This window comes from Meles meles, chromosome 4 (assembly GCF_922984935.1).
Source record: "Meles meles chromosome 4, mMelMel3.1 paternal haplotype, whole genome shotgun sequence".
NCBI lineage: Eukaryota > Metazoa > Chordata > Mammalia > Carnivora > Mustelidae > Meles > Meles meles.
Genome location: NC_060069.1, coordinates 25,431,126 through 25,458,346, shown reverse-complemented (window position 1 = coordinate 25,458,346; position 27,221 = coordinate 25,431,126). Strand labels below are relative to the sequence as shown.

At 39.6% G+C, this 27,221-nt stretch overlaps 1 protein-coding gene across 1 annotated transcript in view; it reads left to right on the top strand.

Annotated features, from left to right (window-relative positions):
* Positions 1 to 3,413: 3,413 nt before the first annotated feature.
* GADL1 (glutamate decarboxylase like 1) overlaps positions 3,414 to 27,221 on the top strand; it is a 171,334-nt gene continuing 147,526 nt past the window's right edge. The window contains exon 1 of the mRNA XM_046002877.1: positions 3,414 to 3,478. Coding sequence (XP_045858833.1) covers positions 3,442 to 3,478 — 37 coding nt within the window. The 5' untranslated portion in view covers positions 3,414 to 3,441. The remainder of the gene's footprint in view (positions 3,479 to 27,221) is intronic.

The window sequence follows — 27,221 nt, the reverse complement described above, 5'->3', positions numbered from 1 at the left end:
TACAGGATGGGAAGTCTTAAGCTAGCTAGTTACATAACTTGCCTGAGTTGCTCATTCATTGGACAGATCTGGATTGACCCAGGATCACATGAATCAGTATTTGATAGCAGCGTTGGTTTGAGAACAAAGCTAGATACCTAATCATTACATTTTACTGTCTCTGCATTGAGCATGCCTGTAGAATTTTAGACCAGTGGAATTTGTAGACCTTTTTGGGTAGTTGTTACCGCTGGAAATTTTCTTATTGGAACAGATCCTCAAGATGCTCTTTCTTCTCTTTCATGTCCTGTCCAGCTAAGGCATGTTTTTCACCTACCACTAAATTGGTTCAGTGACCAATTTTGTATGGAAGAGATATTTCTCGGGGCACCTGGGTGGCTCAGTGGGTTAAGCCTCTGCCTTTGGCTCAGGTCATGATCCCGGGGTCCTGGGATCGAGCCTGGCATGGGGCTCTCTGCTCAGCAGGGAGCCTGCTTCCCCCTTCTCTCTCTGCCTGCATCTTTGCCTACTTGTGATCTCTCTCCATCAAATAAATAAATAAATAAATAAATAAATAAATAAATAAATATCTTTAAAAAAAAAGATATCTCTTTTTCTCTTCTCTGAATGTAAATTTCTAATTCCTTAGAGATTTCCTAGAGGAATCTGCTGTTGAGATGAAATCAACTTCCAGTAAAGTGTGTGTGACATGTTAAGAGCTCAATAAAAGTTAAATGGATTTATGAATTAAATAATGCTGTCCTCACTGCGGTTCTCCCTGAGAAACTGATTCCCAAGCTCTTTCTTGTGAGCTGTGTGTGTGTGTGTGTGTGTGTGTGTGTGTTTTAAGAGCCACTTGTTTTGGAAAAGTAGAAGCTTCTTTGTGAGGAATCCTGACTGCCTAAGCGTAGTCTGGTTCCTACAATAACAACTGACCTGTCTTTGTACTCTCTAAGGACCCACTTTTTTTCTGAAAGGTTTTGGTGAAACGCTCTTGTTACAGATTGTGGAAAGAGTTTTTGCTAACTAATGCAATCCAGTGTAGAAATTGGGCAGAGGCTCTATAATAATAAAAGCTACATTCTAATCACAGTTCTGGAATTACTCATCTCTGTATTTGCCAGCAAGTTACTCCACTTGTCCATCTGTAAAAAGGGCACAATAATAATTCCTGTTCTTATAAGGATTATAGGAAGGAGTGTATGAAAAGTATTTAGCAGAGTGCCTAGTTCACAGTGCATGTTTAAACATGATAGCAACTATCACTAGTGAAAATACTTACTTCTGGTTTGAAACATTTCCTGATCCTTCAAGTAGAATTAGCCATCTCCTTGGCAGTGGCTTCTTGATGCCCCATATCTTTCAAAGAACATAAAATATCTAAGAAAGTTTAGCTGGTTCTAAGCCTGTCTTACCCACACTAAAGTATTCTGAGGGCAGGATTTTTCCTGAAATTACTAGTAACAGGAACAGGGAGAAGTGCTCAGTAACTGAAGAATAAAAGAACAAAAGAATATGATAATATAACAATATAACATTGAATATTGACATAACATGGAATATGACACTATAACAATGCCTTTGTTTTTTTTTTAAAGATTTTATTTATTTATTTGACAGACAGAGATCACAAGTAGGCAGAGAGGCAGGCAGAGAGAGAGGAGGAAACAGGCTCCCTGCTGAGCAGATAGCCCAAAGTGGGGCTCCATCCCAGCACCCTGGTATCATGACCTGGGCCAACGGCAGAGGCTTTAACTCACTGAGCCACCCAGGCACGCCAACAATGCGTTTGTTATAAGAATACATATGAGAGTTGAGATTACCAGGTAAGCTCATAGAGCAATTTCTGGTTTTCAGTCTAAGGAATTCTGAATGGTATATTCCCTGGTGGGAGCAGGGGAGAGGAGACTATGGGAGGACTCCCTGGTGCAAAATGGACATTTCTGCAATCCACTGTGGCCCAGCTGGTTCTGGTTTGCCTCCCACAGAGAGATACATAATTTAGCAGCGGTGGACACTGGTCACTGCTCCGAGCTGGGATAGAGAGGGTTCACTTATTACAATGCTAAAAGCAAAAAGAAAAACTTGCTGAAGTATATACTTCTTTCATTATTTTTAAAATTGAGTTATCAAAAGTTAACTCCTGAAGTTCTCATTTATGTTTTCATCACTAGATTTCAGTCCTTTATCTGCTTCAAATGGATACAAGAAAGTAAATGGGGGCGAGGGGTCTCAGAGACTTCATAAAACTTGTCTGCAGGGCCTTAACTTTACTATTTTTAATAACCCTAGTTGTAGGTATATTAGGAATAATCAATTCTTACTTGAGAGCAAAGGTTTGCCATGTCTTCACTGATAGAGACATAAACTATGTTAGGAAGGGAGGAAGAGTTAAAAGTATGCTGGGCAAGCAGAGGAAAGAATTCACCTGCTAAGGAGACATACCAGACTCTGTGTAAAAATAAACCAGGAATTTTTTTTAAGCCCGTTGAAAGATCTAGATTATAAATGCAGTTCCCTAATGTAGTTGTCATAAATGTGCTTTGAAATGGCATTAACTGATTGCTCCTATCATATCAACAGCCTAAGTTAGAGTTCCCAAGGGATTTAACTTTAAACATAAAGCTTGTTAGAGTAACGACAAAAAAGCAGCATTCGCTGATTAAATTTAAATTTACAATAGGAACATGGCCGCAATCCAACTTCCATGCGCTTGCTGGAAGAAATACGGCGTTGAGAACGTTTTAGTCTGTGGGGCCTTTCTAATTCACCACCTCCTTTTGCTACTAGCCCCCTGCCTTTCCCTTCTCCAACCTGGAATTTTGCAGAAGCAAGAGGCTGAAATCGGAGAGGGGAAGAGGGACTCGCCTGCAGAACTCTGAAATGTCAAGGCGGTTCTGAATGAATGGGTAGTGGATCTTGCTCGCCGCAGCGGCCCCAAAATAAGTTCCCTGAGCTGATGGCCTGGAGCAGGCATCATATTTAGCTGAGGGCTTCTGGGGCCAGATCGGACGCTGCGGGATAGTTGCTCCAAAACGCTGGACTCTGGGGAAAGTCACGGGCCGAGGCTCACTCACCTGCCTTGTCTGGGAGAGCAGCTGGGGGTGTTCTTTGCCTCCTCCTACCCAGTTAAATCACCTACGCTCCTACACACTGTTGCCCACCCCTTCCCAGCGAGGTCAAAGGAACCCTGGCCATGGGTCAAGTCGATGGCATGCAGCCAGCCGCACACCAAGTATTAATAGAGAGACTTGGGCTGCAGGAGACCGGCGCTGGAGCCTCGGGTTGCAAAGTGAAAGGAGCGCCAGGCTTGTGTCCTCATCTCTCCCTCTGCAGTGGCGCGCGCCCAGCTCCTGCCGGGCGCACCTGCGGGGCCCCAAGGGGGGCGCTGCCTCAGCGACTGCAGCCGCCGCCCAGACTGAGCGAGCCACGCGGGGGACAGCCCGGAGTCGGGGAACAGCGATGAGCAGCCACCCGGACCGCGAGTGCCCGCTGGACGGTAACGACTGGCCTCCGCGCGGCTGCGAGTTTAGCCCTTAATCGCTCCCCACGCGGGTTTTTATCCCGCGGATGCTCGTGGACCCAGGGGGAAACGAGGAGGAGGGTTATTTCTCTGTAAAGCGGCTGGAGTGGGTAGGAAGTCCCCACCTTCATGGATTCTTTGCATCCCTTTCTGCACCTTTAGGGATTATTTTTTTTAGAATTGAACAAGTCAACTTTTATAAAGCGCAGAGAACCGTGCTTGCAACGCAATGGGCTTTGTGCGGGGCTGTTCACTGAAACGCGGGTCGGGGTTTCACTGCTTGGCGCGCTGCTGCGGGTGTCCTTAGACCCGGTAAAAGTGCCTTCCCTGAAAGAAAGCTGATTTTGCTTCCGCTTTGGGACAAGCACAGCACCACCCCTCCCACCTCCACCCTGCTACATAGAGAGATGATGCCCTGACGTGCTTCGGATGGGAGCGCGGGGGGGGGGGGGGGGGCACGGGAGGGGGCTCTGGATGTTCGTTGTTTAAGGAAAGTGTTGTGCAGCAGAATTCCCCAAACTGACTTTATAACGCGGTTGTCATTTAGTTCTATTCTAATGGCATGGTTCCCTGCTTTAGCGAGGGAGGGGTCTGAGATTGCTTTGAACGTGTGATGAAATACTCTGAACTCTGCTCCCGGGAAAACTCAGCCATACATAAACCTTTGGATGTTTGCTGATGATTTCAGTGTAGACCCCTTACCCGCCGTTGCCTACCCCCGCTGGGGTAGAGCCCCTCCTTCCAAAGGTCATGACTACAGCTATTTAAGCATTTTCACTAACTACTTAGTTGTTGACCTTTTAGGAGGAGCGCTCCTCCAGGAATAACTCCTCTTTGCATCAATACCCTTTCGGATTGTACCAGAACAAGACTTAATGAAGCTGCGTTAAGCTGAAGCTCTCTGGGGGTTGGGCTCCACAGGTGCGTCAGGTACCCTGGCTTGTGTTCCCTGCGGATCATTTTCAGCGTGGGGGATTTTGCATAGTAGTTGGCAAGACAAGAACCGTTGTACTACAAGAAACATTTTTCGTTTGTTCCTTTTATTGCCCCCCCAAAGTTCCCAGCATCATTACCCCGGATCCTGTTCAAAAAAAAATTTTTTTTTCAAGTTGCATTATAATTGTATTTCACTATATGGTATAAAAAACTGGTGCTTGAAACCGCTGGAGCTTTTTGTAAAACTATCGCGTTTGTGTTTTTAGGGTCAGCACACACTGTCACTTAAGACACCTGGCTATTTGAGAAATGATTGAGAAGTATAAAGTAGACCGTTGGTTTAAAAAATTACTAATAATTGGGGCGCCTGAGTGGCTCAGTGGGTTAAAGCCTCTGCTTTTGGCTCAGATCCTGATCCCAGCGTTCTGGGATGGAGCCCAGCATTGGGCTCTCTGCTTAGCAGGGAGCCTGCTTCCTCCTCTCTCTGCCTGTCTCTCTGCCTACTTGTGATCTCTGTCTGTCAAATAAATTTAAAAAAATCTAAAAAAAATAATAAATAAAAATAAAAAATTACTAATAATATGGCATGCTTCTTTATGGGAGGCAAGGATGAGCAGGATAATTGTATCTGACTACCTGAGCCCTGCACTGTTTTGTTTTTTTTTTTGTTTTTAATCTTAATTCTTGTTTCAAAGCTGTACACCCTTTAGAACTCTGAGAGGAACTTTTTTAAAAAAAGTATCTTTTCTTCCTAAATTAAACATGCATCCTTGTCACTGGACATGTCTTGTGATGACTTCAATAGTCATGTTTGAATAGTGAAGTGCAAAGTTTAACCTTAAATTTGAATTCCAGGGAATACCAGAAGGCTTAGGCTATGTGTCTTGTCATCCTTAAGCAGGTGATAAGGCGAAAACATGTCTGATAACAAACAATTGTGCCAAATGTTGGTTATGACACCTTAAAAGAGCACAGGATATATATCTGTCAGACTTAGTAAATTTCTAAGTATGTATGACCAGATTGAGCAAGGTGACATTTGATGAGTATGTTAAATGATATGCCTGTGTTAAACAAACTCTTGTTGGCTGTTACAGACCTATACATTATGAAAGAATATCCTAGGGAACCCTGTTGTAGATCCAGAGTTGTTCGTGCTTGAATAGAGTTTGTGATGTTGCAGTAGTACATCCAAGAGTAGTTTAGGCAATTGATTACATCAAATTGAAATTTTAATTCCATAAAAAATTAGGAGTTCTTTGGACTCAAATGATATTTTTCCCTGTGGATAATAACACAAACCACAGGGCGCCTGGGTGGCTCAGTTGGTTAAGCGACTGCCTTCAGCTCAGGTCATGATCCCAGAGTCCTGGGATGGAGTCCCTTATCAGGCTCCCTGCTGCCTGGGGAGTCTGCTTCTCCCTCTGACCTTCTCTCTCATGCTCTCTCTCGCTGTCTCTCTCTCAAATAAATAAATAAAATCTTTAAAAATAATAATAATAATACAAACCACAAACCTTCCACATAAATCAACCTGCAAATTCATTCTTTTTATTTTATTCAGCCTTTGATTCTTAACAGAAACACTTTGATAATGGAAGCAAATGTCAAGTTCTAATGGGGGAGCGTTGTAGATTATTTTTTTCTCTTGAAAAGCTGACCTTAAATTACTGATAAAAGTTTGGTATATTTTAATGAAATTGAAACTCTGATTTCCAGGAACAAAATTTTTCAGTAATTTGTTTAGTGCCCTCTTTATGACTCAAAGACAATGACAAAAGATACTAATTTTCCAACATGTTGTCCTGTTGAGTACACTGCTTTCTTGCAAATCATTGTTAAGCTAACTTTTGATCTCCCCTCTGCCCTAGGCTTTCCCTGCTGTGTTATGTAAGGATGTTATGACAGTACATGAATGTCTAATTTGTAAGTGTTCCCTAATTGTTTTGCATATATACTTGAGGTGCTTTCAAGTGCATGGAAGTTGAGTATCTTTTATTTACCTTTTGTTTGCAGAGTTAGGTCCAGGAACAAGAACTTTTGTGAACCTTTATAAAGCTAGGTAGCCCTCTCCTATTCAATTCTGCACCCCCCAACACCAGCCCTTTTTAAAAATCACCATTTTGGGGGAATGGAAGGGTGAATGAATAATCTTTAACCTGATTTATTTATATACTTTGCAGAAATTATAATGTTGCTTCAACACCATCCCTGGGGACATAATGACATTGTTTTCTTTTTAATTTCTTGCTGCTTTTTCAGTGTTCTAAGTTGAGAAGTGGGATCCCGGGCCTCTTTTTGTGGGATCTGTCAATAGCACCAATTTTCTCTTCCAGGTGGGGAATTGCTTTTTGGTTCTGAAGGAAATCATGATCACTTTTTTTTTTTTTTTTTTTAGATTTTCCCTCATAAGCACTCTGGTGACCTCACTGGCTGTCCTTGTGACTTCATCCCCTCCTGGCTATTCAGCCCTGTCATATGTCTTCTCTAGAAGTCTGAATCTCTTGATTTGAGGGTGGGATCCTTGTTCCATAGCACTATGGTAGCATGGCTATGGAAACGGAAAACACCTCAAAGAAAATAATATCACAAAGATAGAACCCCTCCCCATTAAATTTGTTCCTGACCCACTCATGGATTCTGGCACAGTCCCCTTCTCTCTTCTCCCCATTTTCCTTTCACTGAGAGACCAGATCTCCATGGGGATTAGTTTCTATGTTCATTAAACTTCTTTTCATTTTATGAGGGACTATTTTGTGCCCTAGCTATTATTTTGTACCCTTGCAATCACCACATAGGTGAAGAAATAGAATTTTGCTATCATTTTGGGGGGCACATGTCCTATGTACCCCCTTTCAACTATAGCCCCTTCCTTCCCCCATTTAAGTGATCACTACCCTGACTGACTTGGGTAGTTAATTACTTTCTTGCACTTGTTTATAGTTTAACTATCTAATTATGCATTCCTAGTCACGGCAATTTAGTATTACCCATTAAGCAGAACCTGTGAGGGGCGCCTGGGTGGCTCAGTGGGTTAAAGCCCTTGTCTTCAGCTCAGGTCATGATCCCAGGGTCCTGGGATCGAGCCCCACATCAGGCTCTCTGCTCAGCGAGCAGCCTGCTTTCCTCTCTCTCTGCCTGCCTCTCTGCCTACTTGTGATCTCTCTCTGTCAAATAAACATTTAAAAAAAAAAAAGAAGAAGAAGAACCTGTGATACGTCTTTTAATTTATAGATTTACCCTCCTGTCCTTTTCTATTCTTGTCATTTATCTGTTAAAGAGCCTGGCTTATTTGGCCTATAGAACTCTCCATGATCTGGATTCTGCTGTTATTGTGCTCACAGTTCAATGTTTTCCTTGAAGATCACCTTCTTTTGAGCTCCTTTATACAACCCCAGCCCTTCCTCCTTCTACATTCTCTAGGTTAAGTTACATTTCTTAGTTTAATCTTCGACTTATAGAAACAACCATGATGTCATTTTATCTATTAGGCAATAAGGGATTTTACTGAGCTTCTCATTTTGAGCCCTCAATTCTCACATTAATTTCATTAAACATTATAGTAAGTTGAAAATTGATGCTCTCACTTACTAATTATTTCAAAGACTAGTGATTTGGGAGACTATGGGCACTTTTGCAAAACTTAAACAAAAAAAACTTTTGTTTTAAGTCATTTTGTGATCTATTTTCAGAAATTTTCACATTTTCTTCTGTGCTGTTTTTGGTCTTATAATTAATATTCAGGCAATTATTTCTTCTATCATTGGTAAGAGTAAAATGTGGGATTAGCAATAGGGTTTAATTTGAAAAATATATATGTTGAGTTGCTGAAATTGTAGTAGGTTGCAAGATAGTTTCTTCAATAAGAGTCCATTTTGTTGAAAAATAATAATTTATTTATACATATGAAACTGGAATGGAAAGAATTTATACCTGCAGATTAAAAGTAGTTGTATATGAATGGGTGAGTAATGGATTTTTCCTTATATTCTTCTGCTTATCTGTATTTTCTGTAATGCGTCTGCATTGCTTCTGAAAGAAAAAAAGCAAAAAAATTAATTTTATAAGAAAGAGGGTTGGGGATGGGGTTTTGTTTTGCTTAAATGTCTTTCTCATTCATTTTTGGCCAGGCTTTCCAGTTGTATTAATCTGGTTTGTTTTCTGTTTTCTTACACAAGCATGAATGTCATTTCTATTGTTCAAACAAATCCCTGTATTGGAATCTAAATGTGTTCTTATTAATCCCCAATTGCTGAATAGTGAGGTTGTTTCAATATTTTTTTAATCATAAATAAGATAGAAGAGAAAAAACTGGCTGAAATCTAATAAAAAATATAGAAAAAAAAAACCACATACAAAAAAGAGTGAGAACCCTACAAATCCAAAAAAATTATTAACAATATATTAAGGCATAATATAGAGATGAAAATTTGCATAGGAGTGCATCAAGATTACCAATTCTTGAAAATCCAAAGATCCAGTTATCAAAAATATTCATTTTTTTGACAAATGGTCATCCTGACCAATTTGCACTCAGTCAAGACAGTGCTAGGGAAGGACAGAGTTTGAGTTTTGCTTTCTATAGACCAAAGCTCAGTTTCTGAAACTAATAACAGTGAGACCTCTTTTTTTCTTTTTTTTTTTTTTAAAGATTTTATTTATTTATTTGACAGACAGAGATCACAAGTAGGCAGAGAGGCAGGCAGAGAGAGAGGAGGAAACAGGCTCCCCGCAGAGCAGAGAGCCCGATGCTGGGCTCTATCCCAGGACCCTGGGATCATGACCTGAGCCGAAGGCAGAGGCTTTAACCCACTGAGCCACCCAGCCGCCCCAATAGTGAGACCTCTTTCTAAGCATCAGTTCACTTCCCAGTACAATGGAGATGATAGCAAATAACACTACTAACCTCATGGATTTTGTAAGAATGTATGTAAGGTACCTGGCACATTGAAGATTAGTATGTCCTACCTTCCTCCCTCAATAAATATTTACCACATTGAATTATATGGATAAAAATGCATGGAACTCTATGGGGAGTATGTCTTAAAAGAAGATTTAGTCTAAATAGAAGCCTCAAAGCAAATAGCAGGTGCATTGTAATATGAGGAAGGAGACCTTTGACCTCTACCACTCCTAATAGAGCCACTGAAAAAGGGAAAGTGACTTTTGTGTGTGTGTTGTGGGGGGGGCAGTGATTTTTAAGTCTTCCTACACAGAACTAAAGCAGCACACATAGAGAATACAAGAGAAAACTATAGCAAGGAGATAGGTTTTGTTTGTTTGTTTTTGTTTTTGCTAGTTATTAAATTATGATGGTTGAGCTCAGCATTTTCCGGGTTTGTGCAAGGACAGAGCCTTTCTTGGCTGGATTTAGGGAGTTGTAGTTGGTCTGCTTCCTTGGTCATCACAGCTTTAAGTCTTCAGTAGACGTTGCAGATTTGAACACAAAATGAATCACCGAGACCTACAATGTGGGGTTTCACCTGATACTCCTTTTATGAATAATACAGCACAAAATTCTCATGCAATTGCGTTATTATAGAGCAGGACTTTTCCTGCCTTAGCTCTGCTTCATTGCACATTCGCAGATGTGGTTGAAATACTTTACTTAAAGTTGTCTTGACTGTGGCTTCTGTGGTAGGGTCCCTTTCCTTTAGGAGTGAGTGCCAATAAGTGTTGGTCCCCAGACTCAAGAAGACACCATAGGATGCATCTTTGCTGTTCCTTTCCTGCTTCTTATTGGTGGTGGAATAGCTAAATTTTATAGATTCAGATGTGAAAGGGTGTGGGTTTTGTTGAGCAAATAGGATGTTTAGAGTTGAAGGATTTAGACCAATAGGATATCTGTTGTATATTCTACATCTAACTACCTCACTGATAATCTCTTTAAAAGGCATACACTTGGGGTGCCTGGGTGGCTCAGTGGGTTAAGCCTCTGCCTTTCGCTCAGGTCATGATCCCAGGATCCTGGGATCGAGCCCCGCATCAGGCTCTCTGCTTGGCAAGGGGCCTGCTTCCTCCTCCTCCTCTCTCTCTCTCTCTACGCCTGCCTCTCTCCCTACTTGTGATCTCTATCTGTCAAATAAATAAATAAAATTAAAAAAAAATAAAATAAAAGGCATACACTTAAAGTTTTTATAAAAAAAATTTTAGGATTTAAAATAGCATCACGAAGAATTCTTACATATAATCTAATCAGGGGGATGAGAAGTTTCTACACTGGAAACTGCAAACATTACTGAAAGCAATTAAAGAAGACACAAATAAATGAAAAGACATCCCAAGTTCATTGATTGGAAGACTTAATATGGTTAAGATGTCTATACCACCTAAAGTGAACTACAGATTCGATACAATCTTTACCGAAATTCCAAGAGAATTTTCTGCAGAAATAAAAATTTCACCATTAAAATTCATATGTAATCTCAAGGGACCCTAAATAGCCAAAAAATTTTTGAAAAATGGCAAACTTGGAAGACCCACACTTCCTGATTTCAAAACATATTGCAAAACTACAATAATCAAAAGTGCGATACTTGCATGCAGACAAATAGACCAATGGAATAGAATAGAGGGTCAAGAGATAAACCCTGATTGATGTATGTGGTCAAATGATTTCCAACTTAAGACCACTCAGTGAGGAAAGGACAATCTATTTAACAAATGTTGTTGAGAAAACTAGATACCCATATGTGAAAGAATGAAGTTGGACTCTTATTTGACACACTATACAAAATAGCTGAAAAATGGATTAAAGGCCTAAACTTAAGATCCCAAACTACAAAATTCCTAGGAAGTAACACAGGGGAAATTTTTGTGACATTTGATTTGGCAATGGTTTCTTGGGTATGACCCAAAAAGGATAGGCGATAAAACCAAAAATAGACACCTGAGACCTCATTAACCTAAAAAGCTTTTGTGCATCAAAGGACACAACCAACAGAATGAAAAAGCAACCTGTGAAGTGGAAGGAAACATTTGCAAATCATATATCTGATACGGAGCTAATATCCAGACTATGAAAAGAACTCCTCCACTCAATTACAAATAAATAAATAAAATAAAATAAAATAAAATAACCTCATTAAAAACTAGACAAAAGACCTGAACAAATATTTCTTCAGAGATGATGTACACGTGACTAAACAGTATATGAAAAGATGCTCGGGGCACCTGGGTGGCTCAGTGGGTTAAAACCTCTGCCGTTGGTTCAGGTCATGATCCCAGGGTCCTGGGATCGAGCCCTGCATTGGGTTCTCTGCTCAGGAGGGAGCCTGCCTCCCCCCGTCTCTCTGCCTGCCTCTCTGCCTACTTGTGATCTCTGTCTGTCAAACAAATAAATTAAATCTTTAAAAAAGAAAAGATGCTAAACATCACTGATCCTCACACTCACTAGGATGACTACTATTAGAAAAACAAACAGAAAATAAAAAGTGTTGAGGAGGATGTGGAGAAATTGAAACACTTGTAGATGATAGGTGGGCTTGTGAAATGGTGTAATTGCTATGAAACACAGTACAGAGGTTCTTCAAAAAGTTAAAAACAGGGGGCACCTGGGTGTCTCAGAGGTTAAGCATCTGACTCTTGATCTCAGCTCAGGTCTTGATCTCAGGGTTGTGAGTTCAAGCCTACACTGGGCTCCATACTGGGCATGAAGCCTACTTAAAAGAAAAAAAAAAAAAAAAAGAACTTCTGTATTATCCAGAAACCCATTTCTGAATAAGTATCCAAAAGAATTGAAAACAAGGTCTTGAAAATGTATTTGCTCATCTATATTCATAGCAGCATTATTCACAATAGCCAAGAGATAATAGCAACACAAATGTCCATCGGTGGATGAGTAGATAAACAAAATGTGGTTTATATATACAATGGAATGGATAGAAATCCTGTCACATGCTACCCTATGCATGAACCTTGAGGACATTATGTTAAATGAAATATGCCAGACATCACCACATTGTATGATCAGATGAATATTACATGATCCACTTAAATGAGGTACTAAAGCAATCAAATTCATAGAAACATAAAGTAGAATGGTGGTTACTAGGGGGTAGGAGAATAAGGGAGAAGGAAAAGTATTTAGTGGTTATAGAGTTTCATTTTGACAAGATGAAAAAGTACTAGAGATCTGTTTCACAACGATGTGAATATACTTCAACATAGTGAACTATACAGTTAACAATAATTAAAATGGTAAATTTTATCTTATTGTAAAATAGTTAAGTGGTAAATAAAAAAGGGATACCTAATTTAAAAATAAGCAAAACAGGCTTTTAAGAATAGAATCATTCATAAAATAATTGTAAAACCTACTTGCCTCTCCACAAGTTTAAGCCTCTTCCGTGTATCTTGGAGTTACCATTGTGAACACTGAATAATATAACATTTCTAGGAGTTGAGATGTATCCAGCTGTTTGTCCCTTCATTGAATGATGGGCAGATTTCTGTCTTTGAATTTTTTTTAAAGATTTAATTTATTTATTTGACACAGAGAGATCACAAGTAGGGAGAGAGGCAGGCAGAGAGAGAGGAGGAAGCAGGCTCCCCGCTGAGCAGAGAGCCCGATGCGGGGCTGGATCTCAAGACCCTGAGATGGTGACCTGAGCTGAAGACGGAGACTTAACCACTGACCCAGGTGCCCCTGCTGTTTTTGAATTCTTGTAACTTCTTTTGTATTGTTTCTGTCTCCTTCATCATGGTCTCCCATAAGTGTCTGCTCCTATGTCTTTCTTCTCATAAATCCTAATAGTATATTTAGTCACCACTTGCCACACTTCCTCCGATTTATTGCTTTTAACAAGCTTGGTTATTGTCTCATATTCTTGGTTTTCTAGCCCACAAAAGGTTGGAATTGTAGCTGATGAAAGGTAGATTGCCTCTGAACGAAATCTGACTAGGTGTACAGGTATCTATTACAGTAACATTGTTCTATTTATTTATTTTGCATTCTTCTGTATTTTTGTGTAAGTTCTAGACATTTGATGTTGCCAGATACGAAGCTTCCATAGAGAGTATGTGCCAGTGAAAAATACTTTTATGTAAACACATACATGCATAATTACAGTTCATGCTCACGATCTGAAGAAACTGATAACATTTTATTGCTGGAGAGATACCCATGTAAACAGATTGAGCAAGTAAGTCTCAGTTTAAAGGAAAATTATAGCTTTCTGCTCGCTGAACTGTACTGAGAGTATGATTGATCCCTAACCCTTACGGAGAGGACGATGCCTGCACGTGCTTTCCTTGTTTGCTCTGTTTCTGATGCTCTCATCGGCAATGCCGCTAAGAGGTCCATAGCACAGCCTACAGGAGGCTAAGCAACTGTGCTCACTCTTTTATATTGTGCACATGATTTTTAAGAGCTTTATTGAGGTATGATTTACATATCATAAAATTTACCTGTTTGTGCAATTCAATTTTTAGCAAATTTACAGAGTGGTGCAACTCTCAGCACAATCCGATTTTAGAGCATTTCATGCATATGGTATTTCAAAAAAATATTACCATGCTTTTTCCCTGCTATGTCTGAGTACCCACTCTTTTCTGCAAATAGCTGTCTGCCTAAGACATATGACGATCCTTACAGGTAGAATGCAAAGAGAAAGATAATTACTAGTTAGATTCCATGGTCAAACTAAGAATTTCGAAGGAAAATGGTAGTTTTATAAGTCAGGCTATTGCCTTGAGACAGGGCTCTCTCAATTCTTTTATTTCCCCTTTAAAATGACCTCCTAGTCTTCGGAGACGAAATCATGGAGTCTGTCTATAGCACAGAGAAGATAACCTTTGGGCACCTTTAAAGCTAGGAGGAAAAAGGGAATATTTAATGTAAGAAAAGTCAATGAAAAATCTCCATTCCTGACATGAGATGATAATGGGGAGGGAAAAAGAGATTGAAGCAAGGGAGGCAAGTGTTGAAAGACATGATATCTATTTCTCATCACTTGGGATCATGGCAGTTTTATAGAAATATTGAAGGCAATAACAGAGACCTTTACCAGCTTCTCTTGGAGGAGACCACCTTGCAATCTCTTCACAGCAAAAAGGATGGCTCCCTGAAGTTGGATGTGGAGGGAGAAGCTGGATTTAACCTTTTACGATGTGGGCATGACACTTTCTGAGGAAGGTGATTGGATCAAGTACCCTTGGTCCTCCCAAGGGTCCCTCTCTGATAAAGATGAAGGCAGAAATCATGGCACGGACCTGCTCTACTGGGGAGGAGATGAAGGGAGGGTTTATACCATTATCAACAGCCAAGGCATGGTCACCCCAGTCATGGAGCACCCCCAGTATCTGACCAAGGTGAGGGAGAGACTGTGAATATTCCTCAGCCATGATGGCTAGGTGGAAAAGGATGTAGAAAGTGAGATTGCCGAGAGACAAAGGTGCCAGTGGACACTATGCTGACCCAAGGATCTTACCATTCTTCCACCATCTTGAAGTTGAGTCACTTGCAAAACATACCTCAAAGCCATCAAGGAGAGTATTAAGAAGGGGAAATGGGAATCTAGGAGAGGAAGCATTTTTACACAGTGGAACTGAGCATCGTCCAAGGAGACTGTTTAATTTATTACATTTGACCAAATTTTAACCAGATTATACCAAGTGAGGTAAATTTTGTTACTCTTTCTAACAATGGGGCCTCATGCAGAAGACAAGATTAATTCAGAACCAAAATAAAAATACTTAAATTTTCTTGCTATACCTGTGTGTCATAAAGGGAATGATGCCACAAACAAACTTGACACAAATGAAATTGGCTGCTTCAGCCACGGCCATTGACACCAGTGGTAGTGTCTTTGGGGAATGCAGTTGCCAAAGGTAAATATGCACAAAGCTGGGCCTCAGGTCTGCGATGATAAAGTCCCATGGTAAGTGAGCCTTAGCAGAAAAGTTATTTGTTTTTTAAAGAGGGAAAAGCAATGAGTAACAAATGTCTGTCAAGTCACCCTAAAATATAAGCTCAAGTATTACTTCATTCATTCATGCCTACAGTCTCTTACAGGCAAGATAATATAGAGAGGTTTTGGACATAAACCGGCTTTGCTGCGCCTGACGTAGTCCCCAGGGCCCTAAAAGACCACCTTCTTCACCATTTCCTCCCATGAACACCACCGTGGTAGTCCTGAAATATTTTAGGGAATTCACAGTAGTGCAGAGCTTTGATGAGGACCTCTTTTAAAAATGCTGGGATGTGATCTGTATTCCTTACATGAATAGGATTTTAACTGCAAGATGGCTTTAGCCCAAGAATCATTGACAGGTAGAGTGGCAAGATATCTTATAGAGCATCATTTAACTGACAGCATCATTTAACCAGAGGAAAGTACTACCTGCAGTCACAGAACTAGGTAGGGCTAGAGTTGGAGCTAGAACTCCCCCATCTCAAATTCCAGAATGTTCTTTCTGTGCATATTGTCAGAGCAGATAATTAAAAGTAAGAAATCAACACTGTAATATACTGTTAAAGCAGTTAAATTTTATGTTTGTTTCCACCAGCATCTGAGGTACAGTGCTGAGAATTTCAGCATTCAGGAGTTTTTTAATGGGAAATATTACAAAGCAACTTTCTAAATTACTTAATGTCAGCAAGCCATTGTTAAATATTAAGATCTGTTTCGGTGATTTAGCTGCAGCATTGACAAATTTTAAATTTCCACACTCCAGTTTTTGCCTATTGAATATATTGCTAAGTCCTCCTTTTGTTTGAGTTTCTTGCTGATAAGACTAATCCCAATTCAGCACTCTGGATGTTGTGTTGTTTGATCTCCTAATGCTCTGCATCGACTTTCAAAATCAATAGAGACTTAGTTGGTATTTTATGACATATCTTATCTGTTCTTTCAAATGCTATGCAGGCCAAAAAATACATCCAGGGAACATATTTTTTTCATATGCATTTTCATCATGGTATATTCTGTTGTGCCATCAGCTCAGTTTTATTTCAGTACCTAATTTGTGTGAAGCAGTGATGGAGGAGAAAGAAAATCTATGAAAAATTGAATTTCCTAATATTTGTTCGTGGCCTTATTTTTCAAGTTGATGGCACAACAAAAGAGATTTCAGAAAGTAATTGTGGAACATACGTACAATGACAGTTTTGGCCAGAAGTGTTCAATACAATATGTCAGTTTAGCAGTTAATTGTGCTTTTATTGTTTCACGAGTGTTCATCCAGTCTCCCCTTTGAGAGAGGCAGCATCGTTTAGTGAAAAGACAAGAGACATTGCAATCAATCATAGTTTGAATATCGGCTCTGTTATTTACCAGCTATGTGACCTCTACAAAAGGACCTCATTTTTACATTTGTAGAATTGGGAATGATACTCTTTGCATAAGATGTCATTAAGAGTTGCATAAAAAGATATAAGTGTCTAGTATAGTGTCTGGGACACAGGCATTCAAGAAATGGTGATCATTTTTCTTGATTTGACTTTTCCAGGAGCAGACCTTAAGTCAACCATTAGAGCACAAATAGTTTCTTTAGAAGGTGGTTTCAGAGCTAGGCAATCGAGAACACGTTACAAAGCAAGGTATCACTGTGGGTAATCGAAACTTAATTCTGCTGGAGAATTCAGGGTGTTAGCGAAGAATCCACACCTCAGAGAAACATATGAAAAACAAAAGAGCTGTATATTTATATATTAATTTCTATCGGTGGTTGGTTGAAGGATGCTGAGATATGAGTATTAATTTTTCAGAACTTCAGACTTGCCATGTAAGTAGGCAGAGTAGTTTTTGCCAAAATAGAAAAGTTACAGGCAAAGAGATAAAGATGATTGACTTGGAAATCAGATGGCTTGAGCACAGATACACACAAGAAAAACTGCTTTACTCCATTTTTATTAACTATTATTACATTTCCTTATAGAAGGACTTTTGTTTTCCTAACTCCTTATCCTGTGGTGTGCCCAAGCCACTTCATACCAGGTCACAAGAGTGTTAAATATTCAGAAATGTTGTAAGCCAATTATTAAACTGTTAGTATCTTGAGATTAGTTTAGGGGAGTTTTTACACCACAAAAATAGATTAAGTGCTACCAATCAGAAACTAGCTTTCTAGCACACCATTGTCCTCATCACTCTTCTCCCAGTAGATGGAGAACAGGAATTACATCATAGGCTCAGGAATCAGATAGACCTGAGTTCAAATCTGATCTCTGACACCTTTTGGCTGTGTAGCTATGGGCAAGTTACCTAACATCTGTGGGCCTCAGTGTCTTATCTGTAAAATGGGTATGTATATGAATTGTACAGCTGTGGTGAAGATGAAATGCAATAACATATTGTATGCAAAGAGTACTCTGGAACCAGGTACTTATTATAGAAATTAAACCATATATAATTGTGGGAGAGGTGGAGGAAGGAAAATTCCACAAAGAGGAATTGGAAATCAGAGAAAAGTCACTAACTAGCCTTCTTGAAGCACTGGCAAGAATGGGTCAGTTGGAGACTATGGAGGAATCTGGAAATGCTCATTACTGCATATGATATCAAAAACTGTTCAAGAGGCTGGGCCACTGCTTCACTTCTGTCTGAGTGCAAATCCAAGAGTCACAGAGAATAATAGATTAGGAAACCATCCCAGAGGGCAGAAACAGAGTCCATTCAATATGTGCAATATGTCCTTGGTTAGATTTCAGAACTGCTATGTACCAGAGACTGGTACACTTCCTGGGAGTGTCTATGGTAGTAATCCTGTCCTTCTCACTATTTTATGTTGAGTGTGGTGTCTGATACTTTGTTTTTAGTTTATGGGTCTCTGGACCTAGAACAGCTGCAACTAGAACCTTCTATGCTTACAGACTTGATACAAATCACGAGATCCTGGACTACAAGCCTGTTTCTATAACAGGATGAGATTGGGGGTGAGGTTTGGGGATGGGAACAAACCTATTCTGTGAATAGAAGGAATATGAATAATTTTTGATAAGAAGGTAGACTCCAATAGATTAAGAAAAAATGTCTTCAAAGTTCTTTATTCCCTCCTAGTATGCATACCACTTTACAATGTGACATTATCTTCGGTCTTCAAGAGGTGGGCTTTTAAAAAAATTTCTTTGAATCCAAATGTTTTTGTGACTTGCTTTGATCAACAGAGCATGGCAGAGGTGCTGTTATGTGACATAAAATCCAAGGCCTCAAGAGGCTTTGCAGCTTTTACCTTCATTGTCTTCAAACCTACTGTCACCTTGTGAGGAAGAACAGTCTAATCTCTTTGAAAATGAAACCCTATGTGGAGAACAAGGTCCAGCTATCCCAATCTTTCCAGATGAGCTCAGCTCCCAGCCAATGCACAAGCTGATACAGTTGTGTGAGTGAGCCCAGGCAAGACCAGCAGAGTCACCCAGCCAAGCCACAGAATCATGAGAAACAATGTATCATTGTTTTCTTAAGTTTTGGGGTCATTTGTTATGCAACTGTAGCTAACTGATACATCCTTCCAATATGCTTAACTTAACCAGAGTGAGTTTTAGTTGTTTGTATTTTCCCAGGGTTTCTTTGTGGGATAAATATACTATTACTTGTAAAGGACTTACAAAAAACCGGGCACAGAGTAAGTGCTAGATAAATGCTAGCTACTATTATATGAGTGTTATATGAGTACTATTATATCAATTCCAGATGCTTATGAAGGATGAAGTATGAACAGCTCTTAGAGGCTCTGGTAGACCTATAGAAGGGGGCACAGCAAACAGTCTGTGTGCCACTAAATCCCAGTTTTCTCAAATTCAAAATGAGGACATTTGCTAAATTGCCTGTAAGTGATTGTCAAGCTCTAATATCCCATGTTCTCACATAAAATTGGCCTCAGACAAAGTTTGGCCCATATTTTTAGATGGATCCAAACTCATGCCTCAGTGGGTCTCAGCTAGGGACTAACCCATGCCAGTGTCTTGATGATATGTTACACACTGTTCCGTGAGTACTTCATTTATCGACATCAGAGTAACAATGAGACATGTGGGTATCCCCCAGAACAAACACGTTGACCGTAGATCAGGGATACCATCTATAGTGCAGTTTATGTGACTGTGTTGGCTCCCAGGTAGGTTCAAATTTTTAGAATATTTGCTCTGACTTTATACGGGGGCGAGGCTGATTCTGTGTAGCATAAAGGATGTGAAGGAAGATGCTGGTGGCAGTCTCGACTTCTTTCGTATTTCACTGAGCAGTTCATCTCTGTCCCTAAATGTGCATACTCCACTCAGCAATGCATTTGCCTTGCAAGTGACAGAGTCCTCCCTCCATAGAAGGCAGTTTAGACCATCTATTTTTACTTTAAGATGCTTCTTGGAAAGATCTGTCATTCTACGCAGCTTATCAGTATATTCCTTATAATCTCATGTAAGAAACTCGATAAAAAAGTTTTGATAAGTAAGGTTTCCTGCATTTAAGATTCGCTTCATATGCCTGTCACAATATGTGTGTTGAGATGGTAAAGAGTTGAGAGTTACTGTCCTCTAGTCATCTAGAAAATGATCTGCCAAAGGCCTAGGCTAGGAGGCAGAACCCAGGGCACAGATGATCTTTGTATCAGAGTTAATCAACAGATCATGCAAATGAGGCACCCATTTATAGCATTTATTTAAATTTTCATTTAAATTGCTGGTTAAATGGAATACATTTAAAATTCTGAAGTCAACACTTGAGCAAATTGGTTTTAAAACTATATATTAAATTGTAGCACATTACAATTTAATACAAAGTTCCAAGATAATTGCTTATTGTTTTAGGAGTACAAAATATATGTCCAAATAGTTTAGTGTGGTTGATGAAACACAAGAAGCAGTGTCTTCTTGTTTGCCTTTTTTGAAAAAAGTAGGATGTAGCAATTATCAACATGGTGCCTGAACTCAGGGTATCTGGCTTTGAATTCTGCTTCTACCACTTATTGGCTGTCTGGTTTGGGCAGTTTTTGTAATCTCTCTGGCCTCAGTTACTCTATCTGTTAAATGGAGTTAATAAAGATATTTTCCTCATAAGGTTATTATGAGGCCTAAATGAAATAATTTGTACAAGGTGCCTAGCTCAGTACCTGATTCATTGTAAATATCTTATGTTAACTACTGGTACTATTTTATAAATAATTATGGCATCTGCTACTAGAAAAGATAAAATAACACAGGTGGCTCCATCTGTGGCTTGCATTATATTTCTTTTTGGCAGTATTGTGCTAAACTCTTTTTGCTAAGACAGTACTCTACCCATTGACCTCAATCATCCAGACTTGTATTTAAGAAGAATATTTTTTAAAAAGAGAAAATAAAACACCAAGTTTATTTTCTGACAGTAACTGGATGATTTCCAAGTTTTAGAGAATAATGAAAAGATAGATGGGGAATTCTGAAGGTCCAGAAATATACCGAGTAAGGCATGTCTAGTTGATTTTAGCTTTCCTTACCTGGAAATGGCTACAAGAAGCTAAGTTATTCAGAGTATGAGTTATGGTTGTCTTGTTTCACAGAATACAGAATGGCTCTTGTCCACTTTTGGGGGGAGTTTACTGAAAGGATTTTGGAACTCACAGAATTGGAAAGAGAGGTGAATAATTAAGGCTTCAAAAAGACAGAAACTGGGCGCCTGGATGGCTCAGTGGGTTAAGCCGTTGCCTTTGGCTCATGTCATGATCTCAGAGTCCTGGGATCAAGTCCTGCATGGGGCTCTCTGCTCAGCGGGGAGCCTGCTTCCCTCTCTCTCTCTCTCTCTCTCTCTCTGCCTGCCTCTCTGTCTACTTGTGATCTCTATCTGTCAAATAAATAAATAAAATCTTAAAAAAAAAAGAAACTAAGGCAACTCTGGGCATCTAAAATGCCTGCTACTTTAGGTACCTGAGATACCCACAAAAGAGCACAACCTTAATTGGCAGTCATGCCAAGACCATGTCTGGTGGGAAGGGTGGTCCAAGTTGGGATGCTTGTTAGTTCCAAAATGCCCTAAGCAAACAATGAGACTAAAAATGGATATTCTCGCTACTCAGTCTTATCTCAGAAAACATGAGACATTGACACAGCAAGGAGTCAAAGCTGATGTTTCATCAATACATGTAGACAAGAAGCAAGATGGAGAGTCATAGAGGACAAGGGGCCAAAGTGGCACAGGGGAAAAATGACGGCATAAATTGTGACTACAAGGGTGGCAGTGGCTAATGAAGGAGAGGGGACACACAGTGAGAACAGCTCCTGGGGAATATATTGCACCTTGGTGCTGTAGCTCCCACTGAGCCAAATGAAAGCATATCCTCCATAGCCAATTTCTCTAGCTGGAGCTGAAAAATGGGTCTGAAATTTACTATGTGTGTATGATAAATTCAATTTTCTCATAGAGACTGACTACATTCAAGTCCTTGCTAGGTAAATTTGTACCCATCAGAAAAGTTCCTAAGTTTTAGAGCTGGGATAGTGGGTGGGTAGGGGTAGTTTCAAGAGCTCCCTATCAATATGACAAGACTGGAAATAACAAATGTTGGTGAGGATGTGGAGAAAAAGGAATGTTTGTGCACTGTTGGTGGGAATACAATTTGGTGCTGCCACTTGGAAAACAGTATGGAGATACCTCAAAAATTAACAATAGAACTATCACATGATCCAATGGTTCCACTTTTGAGTCCTTATCTGAAGAAAATGAAACCAGTGAAAAAATATATGCATCCTATGCTTATTGCAGCATTATTTATAGTAGCCAAGATATGTAAGCAGTCCAAATGCTTATTGATGGGTGAATGGATAAAAAATTGTGGTATTTTTACGTCATTCATGTATATGTGTATATACACACACATATATATACACATATATATGTAGTGGAACATCATTCAGCCATAAGAAAGAATGAAATCTCGCCATTTGAAGCAACACGGTTGGACCTCAAGACCATTATGCTAAGTGAAATAAGTCAGACAGAGAAAGACAAATATTGTATTATTTCTCCTATACAGAATCTAAAACACACACACACAGGCTCATAGAAGCAGAGAACAGATTGGTGGTTGCCTGAGATGGGTAGTCAGTGTGGGAGAAATGGGTGAAGGGGGTCAAAAGACAAAAAGAAAACAAACAAAAAAGTGACAACACCAACCAAGGCCTGTCTGAGGAGCAGAACAGCCTGGGCTGATGCTTACGGTTGTTCAGGTTGTACACTGCACATTCTAAAGGGCACCATTTACAACTCTATCTAGAAAAAAATTAAATGATAGGTAGATATATGAGAGATAGGATTTGTGGTACATCATGCATTTATTGGCCATTGGCAGGCTCTGACAGATTTTTTTTTTTAAACTGTTTTAGAAACTCCCTTGTGAGGAACTTGTCTTCTCAGAAAATGGATGGTGTTTAAGGTCTGAACTCTTTCATTAAAGGGGGTGCCTTGGTGTCTCAGCAGTGTCTGAATCATTTGCCTAGCATCCCAAATGTTAACACACAGGATCTCATAAAACAAAATCCTGGGTGATGGGAAAATGTCACCGCCAAGAAATGTTATATGTTTGCCAATGTTTGCAAGACAGGAGCTGATGCATGGATGCACAAATGATTTTTTTCCTGTCTTATTCTGTCATCTTTTCATCCAAAGATGACTGGGACATAGACTTGCTGGAGCATAGGAAACTACCTTATCTTTGGACAGCTGTAGGGATCATGAGAAAAATACGGGATTCTTGGCTTCAAGTTTGAAGCAACATTATTGTAGGGGAGAGGTTGAAAAAAATATAAATCTATCATCCTGTCCACTATCTAGTTCATGTCCCCTCTCTCCCTGGCCTGGATTACCGTCATCATATCTTCGCATCTCCAACTCTTGATCTCCCATCTTACCTCTACATCTGTATCCCCTAAATTTTTCAAGAGCTCTCTTCCTATACCATTTGATGTTCACAATGTTTTCCTAATGTCCACCAAGTAACACCTAAATTTTTTACTTTCTATTCAAGTTACTGCAAGATCATTCCCCATGCCACCCTCCCAACACTCACTTCTCCCATTTACGTATCCCTGCCCCTTGGACAAACAAATTATCAAGATTTCCTGGTCACCAACATACACATTATTTATTTATTTTTATTTTTATTTTTTTGCCCAGTTCATGTTGCTTTTTTATATGAATGCTTTGGCCATAATCTTCATTTCTACCCCATCATAACCAGTTCCTGCTAATCAGTCAAATACCTTAATTTTTCATGCCCACCCCACCATACTCTTGCCTAATTTGCTGTTTTTCAGTGGTCCCCATAACAGGGTAGAGCTCCACCATTTACCTGGTGACTCAGGTGCCAAACCCAAGAGCCACCTCTTAGATTCTATTGTTTTCTTGACCCCCTACATCCAATTCAATAGCGAGTACTATTGGCTTTACCACCAAAATGTCCCCCACGTTGTAACACTTTACTACATGGCCACTGCTATCTTCCACATCAAAGCCACCATTATCAGTTGCCTAGACTTCTCTCCAGCTTCCTCAGTAATCTCCCATTTCCACATGGGCCTCTGTATAGAATGAGAGTAATCATTTATAAATGTAATCCAGATCATGTTACTCCTCTGTTTAAAACCCTTAAAAGTTTTCCTATTGCTTTCAGAATAGAATCCCTTACCTGATCTGCCCCTTCAGTCTTTCCAAAGCTTGTTTTATTCCTTCCTTCCTCTTTTCCTTACACTTAGGCTGCAGGATCTTTTTCTATTTCTTTCAGAGGCCAATTTGCAGATTATTTGCACTTTCTGTTCCTTCCTACTAGGCTATTCTCTTTCCACATCTTTTTACATCTGACTCTTCCTTTTTCACATGTCGATACAAATGTCTCTTCCTCAGAAATATTTCCCAATGACCAGGTCTAATATAGCTCCTTGTCCGTCTTCTATTCAGTTAATTTCCTTAAGACCATTTATTAGAGTCTGCAATTATTTTAATTAGCTATCTCTTTGCCTCTTTATTGACTACATCTCCCGTTTACCCCAAGTAAATGTAAATTTATGTCTTCCTGTTCAACCTGAACATGACAGGCACTATGTAAGTATTTGCTGAATGGTTGAATGAAGGGCCTTCCTAACTACGTCAAATCCAGGAGGACTTTCTGCCTCTCACATTCAGAAGCTCTTCTCTGGACTTTGAAGTGTTTTGTCTGACATCAAGCATCACACTTTATACCTTCTGGATGGGATTCCAGGTATTCATAAATATGTCTAATTTTCCTTAGTAGATTTTGAGATCTCCATTGGTGTGTCTGATTCATCTTTGAATACCTACAATGCCTACCCCAATGTCTTGCACACAGTTTTCAATAAATACTTCACACAGTATAAATAGAAGATGTACCAACTCACTATAGATTTCAACTAAGGAGAAATTAACCCCAAAATGAGACTAAACCAATTATTTAAATTTTCTTTACTTTTTTCCCCTTTCTTCTTCTCTTCCTCCCTCCCTCCCTCCTTTCCCTTCCTTCCTTCTTCTTTGCCTAGGGGTACCCATCTTCAGTAGACTAAAACTGAGGCATAGTTTTGTCTTTTACTCTTATGACTTCATATTTGTGGGTTGCACCATGGAAATTGTTCAGTGCATAAGTAGGCTTTATGATTCTACAGAATCACAGAGATAGTTTCAGAAACGAAATAGCTCCATTTCTTACTGTTGCCCAAATCTTCAGAGGTTTTGTGCCCACTGCCTTATATCATTGTTATTTCTTAATTCTTTGTTTATTTCCTTTAGTCTTCTCCCTTGTAGGTTGCCCATAGTTATCCTCTCATTGATCTATTTTTTTAAGTCAACAAAATGGCTTAAAATGGTGTGAAGTTTGAAAGGGATGTGAAACAATTTGGTACCTGGCAATACCAGCCAGGTATTCAACTAAATTAGGCATCCACTTTTTTGAGGTTAGAAGAGACACCTGACATAGAAAACTCCAGAACAGAAGGGTGTCTCTTCAACTTCCTCTTCCAGCTGTGTTTTCCTTCACTCTGTCTCCCTACATATTCTCTTTCCAACTTGAGAACAGAGACTCTGCATTGTTCATGTCTCTATCCCCAGGCACCAGGTTGGGTGCTTGGCACATAATAGTCTCTTATTAATTTATTAATTAATGCTATTCTCTTTTGCAGGCTTTGATTGTCATGCCTATCTTGGACTGACTTACTGGGGTTTCCAAGTCTTGACCCTACTCATTCCCTTGGTCCTCACTGTCTTTTGCACAAGGTTTGAAGAGTTCCTTCATTCCCACCTAGATGCCTGGATTCCTTTTTTGATCTGACATTCCTCTTTCTTATCCTTTGGAAGCAAGCATTATTTTCTATTACTAATTTTCTCTTAACAATTAAAGAGTCTTGGATGGGACACCTGTCTCTAACTGGCAGACTTTCTGACAAAGACCTAAGGTTATTAATTCTAAACTTTACCTGAGCCAACAGTATAATATGGGTACCAAGAGTTCATATAGCCTCACTTTCATTAATAGTTACTAGTTACTGTTCTCTTTACTCTGTTCCTGGCACTTGGCTCAGCAGCTTACATGCTTTGCCACATTTAACCCTTCCAATGACTCAATAAAATAGACATGGCTATTTTCCCCACTTGTCAAATAAGAAATCTGAATCACATGGAACTTAAATAACAAGGATGAAATCACAGAAGCACAATTAAAATTTGGGCTGGGATCTACCTGGCTTCGAAGCTTAAGCTTTGAGATCAGTTAGGGTGCTACTAGATGATGAAGGGACTCATGGTAACCAGAGCATGGAAAATAAGAATACATTCTATTTAGAGCTGGGGATACCACACCTGGAATTTTGTGCTCACACTCATTTTACAAGATAGAAATAAACTGACCTAGACTAGTGGCTATGGGCTAATCAGAAACCATTAAGAAACTGGAGCAGTTCTAACTAGGAAAAAAGAAGAGAGAGAGAGAGAGAGAGAGATTGATTAAGAGAGGGTTTTAGATGAGAGTTGATAGAAGTTTTCCCATATTTGACGTAGAGTCCTGTGGAAGAGAAATTAGACTTCCACTCTCTACTCATTTGCTGCAATGCCTGTGGAAATGACATAAATGCCTATTTGAAGTCACTGTAAGGAGAATTTTTGTGACCATTCCAGCTTTCAGTGGAGCACTATTTAAGTGAAGAAGTTTAAGAATTATTATTATACATTATTACAGATATTCAAAGAGAAGGTAAGTCTTCTAATTCAGAAATTTTCCCTCATTACTCAACTTCTCCTATGACCCTAAGCCTTAACCCCAAATGTCTGCACTGTTTATGTTTCAAACATCTTATTAGTGTCCTTCTCAAGGCACTTGGCACCTGCTGCCTTCTAGTTGCTTATTCAGTCAGTCCTCCGAACCTGTCCATTACTAAGGATAGGAATTGAGTATACTTCATCTCGTGGTCGTTATTACCTCCCTAATATGGCTCTAAAAACTGTAGATGCCTGCAGAGTAGCATCTTAGTGTTCCTTCAGAGAACTTCAATGTTATTTACCCTGGCTTCACTACCTGCTAGCTCTGTGACATTGGGCAAGCCATTTCCAGCCTCTCTGTCTCCGTTTCCTCAGCCATAACACCGAGTAACTAACTGGAGTTTTTGTGACAATCGAATGTGTTAAAACTGTAAAACTTTGAGGACAGATTCTGGAACAGAGCCTGTAGACATGTCTTGTGTTGCTGTAAATTTTGAGGTCCTAACTGTCCAGGGAGACTGAGATTCTTGAGGACATGACCCACTCCATCTGTTTGGCCCCTAAACTGATGTGTGGCACATGGTAGGTGATTGCTATATGCTTGTTGAAATGAA